The sequence below is a fragment of the Piliocolobus tephrosceles genome, chromosome 8, assembly GCF_002776525.5.
Source record: "Piliocolobus tephrosceles isolate RC106 chromosome 8, ASM277652v3, whole genome shotgun sequence".
Taxonomy (NCBI): domain Eukaryota; kingdom Metazoa; phylum Chordata; class Mammalia; order Primates; family Cercopithecidae; genus Piliocolobus; species Piliocolobus tephrosceles.
The window spans coordinates 2,197,103-2,204,798 of NC_045441.1; the positions used below are offsets into that span (position 1 = coordinate 2,197,103).

At 55.7% G+C, this 7,696-nt stretch overlaps 1 protein-coding gene across 1 annotated transcript in view; it reads right to left on the bottom strand.

The window, feature by feature from the left end:
• The window catches only part of AMZ1 (archaelysin family metallopeptidase 1), a 13,835-nt gene extending 6,687 nt beyond the window's left edge, over nucleotides 1–7,148 (bottom strand). The window contains exons 1-2 of the mRNA XM_023188503.1: nucleotides 6,845–7,148; nucleotides 4,841–5,008 (exon numbers count right to left, since the gene is read on the bottom strand). Of these exons, the coding sequence (XP_023044271.1) occupies nucleotides 4,841–5,008; nucleotides 6,845–7,148 (472 nt within the window). The remainder of the gene's footprint in view (nucleotides 1–4,840; nucleotides 5,009–6,844) is intronic.
• Between the last annotated feature and the right edge of the window lie 548 nt (nucleotides 7,149–7,696).

Here is a 7,696-nt window from a genome sequence, read left to right on the forward strand (position 1 = left end):
GCTGGAGTGCAGTGGCCGGATCTCAGCTCACTGCAAGCTCCGCCTCCCGGGTTCACGCCATTCTCCTGCCTCAGCCTCCCGAGTAGCTGGGACTACAGGCGCCCGCCACCTCGCCCGGCTAGTTTTTTTTAATTTTTTAGTAGAGACGGGGTTTCACCGGGTTAGCCAGGATGGTCTCGATCTCCTGACCTTGTGATCCACCCGTCTCGGCCTCCCAAAGTGCTGGGATTACAGGCTTGAGCCACCGCGCCCGGCCCAAAAAGGTTTAAATTATGAGTTTTCGGTTTAAATTATGAGTTTTTTACATTGCCTTCCGTATTAACTTTTCAATTCCGGTATGTATTTTCCATTTACTGTACATCTCATTTCAGACCAGCTACATTTTTTGTGTTCAGAGCCACAGGGGCCAGTGGCTACTATCTGGGACAATGCGGGTCTAGGGTATGACCTTGGGAAATGAGTGACGGGTCTTGGAGGAGAGGCCAAGGAACTTTTGCTCACAAGGTGATGATGACAGTGATGATTGTTGGGGACCAAGTTATATCCCCCCAAAAGATGGGTGGCAGTCCTAACCCCCAGGACCTATCATTGTTTGGAAACAGGATCTGTACAGATCTAATCTAGTTAAGATGAGGTCATTAAGGAGACTCAATGACTGGAGTCTTAGAAGAGATGCAGAGGCACATGGTGTAAAACTCACATGGTAAGTCAAAGGCCGAGGTTGGAGTTGTACAGCTGCAAGCCACAGAGGGCCGAGCATTGCCAGCAACCTCCAGAATCTGGAGGCAGCCAGGAAGGACCCTCGGCAGAGCCTTCCGAGGCCGCATGGCTCTGCCAAAACTTTGGTTTCAGAACCGCGGTCTCCAGCAATGTGAGACCAGAAATGTCCCTAAGCCACCCCAGTTTGTGGTACTTTGTTACGGCAGTCCCAGGAACCCAATACAGTGATCCAAAGCATGCTACTACTCTCCGGGAAAGATGGCAGGACCCCATCTCTACAACAATACAAATAGCCAGGTGTGGTGGCACGTGCCTGTGGTCCTGGCTACTCCGGAGGCTGAAGCGGGAGAATCGCGTAAGCCCAGGAGTTCAAGGCTGAGGTGGGAGGATCACGTAAACCCAGGAGTTCAAGGCTGCAGGGAGCTATGATTGCACCACTGCATTTGAGCCTGGGCGACAAAGCAAGACCCCATCTCTAAAAAAAAAAAAAAGCAAAAAAAAAAAATTAAAAACCAGGCTGAGCTGACCATACAAATGCAGCCCAGCATACCCTCTGGGTTCCACCTGCTTTTGAACCTTCCCGGGTGCACGTCCCTTCCCCCCACTTTTTTTCCCGAGGGCTCCCCCATGCACCTCTGCAGTGCAGGGCTGGGGGAAACAGCAGTCCGTTCACTAAGCAGAAGGGGTGAAAAGCCCTGCAGTGACCCTCGTGGGACTCACTGGTGTCTCTGAGCTGCCACAGTCCAGTCACAGACAGGACGGAGCCCGTAACAGGTGAGGTGCACCCCATATAGCATGGGGGAGGTAAAGACAGCTGAGGCTGCAGAGGCCAAGCCTGAGAGGCACGGGGTCCCCAGCTCTGTTTTAGGGCCAGGGCCAAGGCAGGCCACATTGCCCCCAGACCTCACTCTAGGACCTCAAGGGCGGGGGAAGCCCATGGAGTGTCGGCTGCACCCAGAAAGCAGGCTGGGACACAGAAAAGAAACGTACCACTCAGGCGATGGCACCCCAGCCCAGCCAGGGGATCCCTGTCAACCCCCAAATCTCAACAGTGGCTGTTCCCTGTAATGGTACACTAGGGAATTTAGACAACCCTCCTGCCAAAAGATGGCCAGACGGGCAGAGGGAATGACAATAGCTGCTTCAAACACCCAAGATGGGGAGGAGCAGGTTACGGAGGAAGCCTCGGCTTTTCTACAGGGGTAGACAGCCGCCCTTTATATGACGACGGTGATGGCTACGTGATGTACACATCCGTCAAGACTTCAGAACCGTACACTAAAAAGGATGAATTGGCCGGGCGCGGTGGCTCAAGCCTGTAATCCCAGCACTTTGGGAGGCCGAGACGGGCGGATCACGAGGTCAGGAGATCGAGACCATCCTGGCTAACACGGTGAAACCCCGTCTCTACTAAAAAATACAAAAAAAAACTAGCCGGGCGAGGTGGTGGGCGCCTGTAGTCCCAGCTACTCGGGAGGCTGAGGCAGGAGAATGGCGTAAACCCGGGAGGCGGAGCTTGCAGTGAGCTGAGATCCGGCCACTGCACTCCAGCCTGGGCGACAGAGCGAGACTCCGTCTCAAAAAAAAAAAAAAAAAAAAAGGATGAATTTTACTATCTAAATTACACCTCAACAACCAAGGCAGAGATCTAATGAGAAAAACAGGGAGGATTCGAGCTCAGACAGATAAAGCCGGACTGTTTCTGGGGTGGGAGAGTAGGCAGAATGACGCCAATGACATGGCTCCTACCCTGGGAGGGATGCGGAGCCCTGGGGACCATCAGAATGACCCAGAAAAGCTTCATATCTTTGTCCCACAGTCAGCCCTTTGGTGCCCTGGCAGAAGGAAAAGAAAATCCTCTGTGGTGAAAAACATTGATCGGCCTGGGCCAAAACTTCTCCAAGTTTTTCCAATAAATAATTTCCAATAATTTTTCTAATAAAGTGCCTAACTAACCATCAAAAATAAGGCACAATGAGGCAGGATAACTGAGACAGAATTAGCAGAAATAACAAATACAGGCACATGGGCACTCCAGATTAGTGCCATCATCATAGGCTGTCAAAAGCAACTATGTTCGTGTACATCAATGCTGAACTTAAAGAAACGTCAGAGGCAACTGAGACCCATAAAAACAGGACACTGCTAGTTTGAAAAAGAATCCACTAGAGGCCGGGCGTGGTGGCTCAAGCCTGTAATCCCAGCACTTTGGGAGGCCGAGACGGGCGGATCACGAGGTCAGGAGATTGAGACCATCCTGGCTAACACGGTGAAACCTCGTCTCTACTAAAAAAATACAAAAATCTAGCCGGGCGAGGTGGCGGGCGCCTGTAGTCCCAGCTACTCGGGAGGCTGAGGCAGGAGAATGGTGGGAACCCGGGAGGCGGAGCTTGTAGTGAGCTGAGATCCGGTCAGTGCACTCCAGCCTGGGTGATAGAGCAAGACTCCATCTCAGCAACAACAAAAAAAAATCCACTAGAAACTACAGAATTCACAAACATGACAACTGAAATTAGGAATACAATATACAGGGGGTTTGTTAATTTTTTTTTAAATGATGGGGTCTTGCTCTGTCACCCAGGATAGAGGACAGTACAGTAGCTCACTGCAGTTTCAAACGCTCAGCCTCCCAAGTACCTGGGACTATAGGTACCTGCCACTGCTGCCGGCTATTTTTATATTTTTTGCACAGACAGGGTCTGGCTTAGTTGCCCAGGCTGGTCTTGAACACCTGCCATCAAGCTATCCTCCCACCTCAGCCTCCCAAAGTACTGGGATTACAGGTGTGAGCCACCATGTCCAGCCTCAATATATGGGTTTAAGAGTACCTTAGATAAGGCCAGGCGTGGTGACTCACACCTGTAATCCCAGCACTTTGGGAGGCCAAGGCGGGTGGATCACGAGGTCAGTAGATCAAGACCATCCTGGCCAACACAGTGAAACCCCGTCTCTATCGAAAATACAAAAACATTAGCCAGGTGTGGTGGCAGGTGCCTGTAGTCCCAGCTACTCTGGAGGCTGAGGCAGGAGAGTGGCATGAACCCGGGAGGCGGAGCTTGCAGTGAGCCAAGATCATGCCACTGCACTCCAGCCTGGGCAACAGAGTGAGACTCTGTCTCAAAAACAAACAAACAAAACCTTAGATGTGACTCCTGAGAGAGTTAGTAAGCCGAAGGATGAGAATAAATTCAGATTAAAGCATGAATGATCAAAAAAGACATAGAGAAGAGAGTAAGATGGATTAATATACATTCAACTGGAGTCAGAAGAGAATGGGGCAGAGGTGATAATCAACAAAAGAAGCAATGGCTGAGAGTGTCCCAGAACAGAGGAAAGCTGTCCATCCTCTCATTCCAGCCCCTTTTTGAGGCCCTCCCTAAACTTGAACCTAAGTTTCCTATCCACCAAAGAGCCCTCACTTCACCTCTGCTTCTCAACCTAGCCTCACTCTCTCCAATCACCAGCAACCCACAGGGTTAGGGGTTAGGGGTCTTCTAGGCACATGTCAAGTACTATGCAAAGATGGAAGGTTGGAGTCATGCCGAGTGGCCTTAGAAGTGCTCACTTCAAGTCAGCAATGGTGGCTCACGGCTGTCATCCCAGCACTTGGAGGCTGAGGCGGGCGGATCACTTGAGGTCAGGAGTTCAAGACCAGTCTGGCCAACACAGTGAGATCCCGTCTCTATTAAAAATACAAAAATTAGCTGGATGTGGTGGCGTGCGCCTACAGTCCCAGCTACTCAAAAGGCTGGGCAGGAGAATCGCTTAGAACCCAGGATGTTGCAGTGAGCCGAGATTCATGCCACTGCACTCCAGTCTGGGCGACAGAGCAAGACTCCATCTCAAAAAAAAAAGAAAGAAAAAGAAGGGCTTGCTTCTCCTGCCCTGCGTGCTCTGGCGTTTTCCCGTGGGCACTGGCTATATGGCCAGGTCCCCAGACACTGCTGGGTGGAAGAAGGAACTCCCTGTTTCAGTGCTGCTTCCCACACACCTGGGAAATGGACGTTTCCCACCAAAAAGGAAGAAAAGGTTCCTTTCCTCTCCTGGGCGCCTTCCTCCCACCTCCTCCTTCTGGAAAGGGCCTGCCTTGGTATGAGCCGTGGCTGCTGTCCTCACTCACCTGTGTGGAGCTGGAGCCTGTCAGAGTCCCGGCTGGGGCGCGAGGAGCAGCGGATGGACGCAGCCGCCACTGAGGGCAGGCACTTGACACGCAGGCCCAGGAAGAAGGCCTCGGTGCAGCTGCACAGCTGGTGCAGCAGGGAGCTTCCCACTGGCTCCTCGCTCAGATCTGGTGGGAGAGCAGCACCATCAGCCCTGCGGCACCCCTGCCCGCCTGGGACCCTCTCCCCGGGAATCGCCTGTGGACACCGGCCGGCTGGGTGAACAAGGCCAACGTGGCCCTACCCTGACAGCAAGCAGAGCGTCGCGCTTAGAAAGGAGATGGAAAGCATGACTTTTTCAAAAGGGCAAACACCGAGGGACATAGAGGAAAGGTTCGTGCACAGATGAAAGGACAGCAGTGACAATTGCGTGTGAGCTCAGGGAGGGAGCAGGCAGGGCCTCACCAGGGACAGGGACTTTGAGGGTTAGCACCAGGCACGGCAGCTGAGCAGGCAGCACACAGAGCCGGGCTGCCTGGCTGCAAAATGCCAGCGTGACTGGGGCAGAGAGCAGGACACAGAGCCAGGCTGCAAGGCTGCAAAATGCCAGTGTGGCTGGGGCAGAGAGTAGGACACAAGGGTGCAGGTGGAGGCTGGGGAGGCAGCAGGGGGCTCCCAGGGCAGCCCCTGGAGGGATGCACACACCAGATCACAGCTCAGGAGGACAGATGGACAAAGACCAAGGGTGGAGGCCAATGAGAAATCGGCTGCCAGGACCCCAGGCCAGTAGCATCAGCCTCACCCAGAAAAGGAGGGAAATGCAGAGCCCAGCCCAGCCCCCGCCTCGTGACCCAGCCCCTGTGTCTCGACAACATGCCCATATATCTGTGCGTCAGAGCTCAGGACGCGAGGCTCTGAGCCATTAGCAGGGAGGTGGAGGGAAGTGAGTGGTTCCCAAGCTGTTGGATTGGCTGCTATGAGGTGGTGGATGCGTGGACCACCAGTGCTGGCGACAAGCCTGCCCGGGGTGAGGCCAGGCGAGGTCCAGCCCTGCTCTGGCTTGCTGTCGAGATGCCGAAAGGTGTGGTGCGCTGGCGTGAGAAGCGGACACCGACCCTTTCCTCCTCTCCAAGCCCAAGAGCCCCAGTCCCATGTGCCGTCTCTGCCAGGCTGCTCTTGGCATGTGAGAGGCATGGAGGCTGGCCCTGCTCCTTGTGCTCCCCACACCTTCCTGGACCGTTCCCTTCTGAGCACGGATGCCTAGTGTCTTGGCCCCCCATTCACCCCTGGGTCCCCCAGACTGCCAGACACAGAGCTCTGAGGGCAGTGACCACTCTGGGCCCTGAAGACCCCCACCCTGCTTAGCCCACCCCCTCCCACTACAGCATCAGGATGAGCACCCCCACCCCAGGGTCAAAGAGACCTGCGTTCCAGTCCCATCCCTACCAGTGACCAGCTCTGCAACTCAGACAGGGAACAAGGGACTTCTCCCTGCTTCCATTTCCTTGCCTGTGAAATGCGCTGATCCTCATTTCAACACCCCAAAGAAGAAATGGTCTTTTTTTTTTGAAAGAGAGTCTCGCTCCCTCACCCAGACTGGAGTGCAGTGGCATGATCTCAGCTCACCGCAACCTCTGTCTCCCAGGTTCGAGCGATTCTCCTGCCTCAGCCTCCCAAGTAGCTGGGATTACAGGTGTGCACCACCACCCGCGGCGGGATCTTTATACAGCCCGCAGCACAGTGCCTGGGATGGCTCTAGTTTCAGCAGGCGTAGCCTGGACCACGCACATGTGGATGAGGATCAGTCCCAGAGCCTGGGCTGTCTGAGCGTAGTGTCAGGATGGGGTGGGAGGAAGGAAGCCTTGACCCAGCCAGGACCTCCCTGCCTCCACCCTGGCATCCCAAACACCCAGGACCCTCTTCCCTCGTTTCAGTCCTGCCTGGGGGCAATCACAGACATCCCCCCTTGCGCTACATATAAGCTGGTCCCCCAGGAGCGTGCCGATGGCGGCGGTGCCCCGCACCTATGGGCTGTAGGTAGATGTGCTTCCGAGCCAGCCGGGGCTTCCGGTGCTGCAGGGAGGCGTGGAAGGTTTGGAAGTCCTCGGGGGCCTCGGGGCGGCTCAGGAGCCAGTCGAAGGCCGTGCGGATGAGCAGGGTGCAGAAGAGCGTCCTCTGCGGGTTGTAGGCCTCGGCCAGGAAGAGCCGCTCGGCAGGGGAGAAGGCGGAGACGTACAGCTGCTGCAGGGCCGCGTCAGTGGAGACCAGGGCATCCTTCAGGGCCCGGGGCCCGAAGCTGAACTCCTGTGCATGCCTACACTGCAGCATGGTGGGCGTGCAGGGCCTGGCCACTCCTGGGAGCCCCTGCTGCTGTCCATGGGCCACCCCGGGGAGAGCCACGGTCTCGTCCAGAATCTTCCCTCAGGCTGATCTGAGCGGCTACTGGGGGCTTCCCGCAGACAGACGCTGGTCCAAGGGCCCGCAACGCCCAGATTTGCCTGGTTCTGGACGCCCTCTGGCATGGGCGCTTCTGGGCCCACAGCACCCTGCGGGTGACAGGAACAGGTGTCCCCTCACTGCCGAGCACACATGGCCTGATGTCCTAGGCAGGGGATGGGCCGCTCCTGCCCAGGCCTGGGGGGAAGCTCCACAGAGGATGAGGGCATCAGAGGGAGCCCCAGCCCCTCCAGAACACAGCACTGCCACCCCGCCAGGCTGGAAGGACATTTTCAAACACTTCATGTTCTCTGGCCGGTTGGGTCCCCGGGCCACCCAGGGGACGGCCGCATCTCTTCCAGAAGCTTCCCTCATCCAGAACTGAGTATGGGGAAGTACCTCCCACCCGGCAGGGGCAGGGACATGTGTCCATGGGTCCC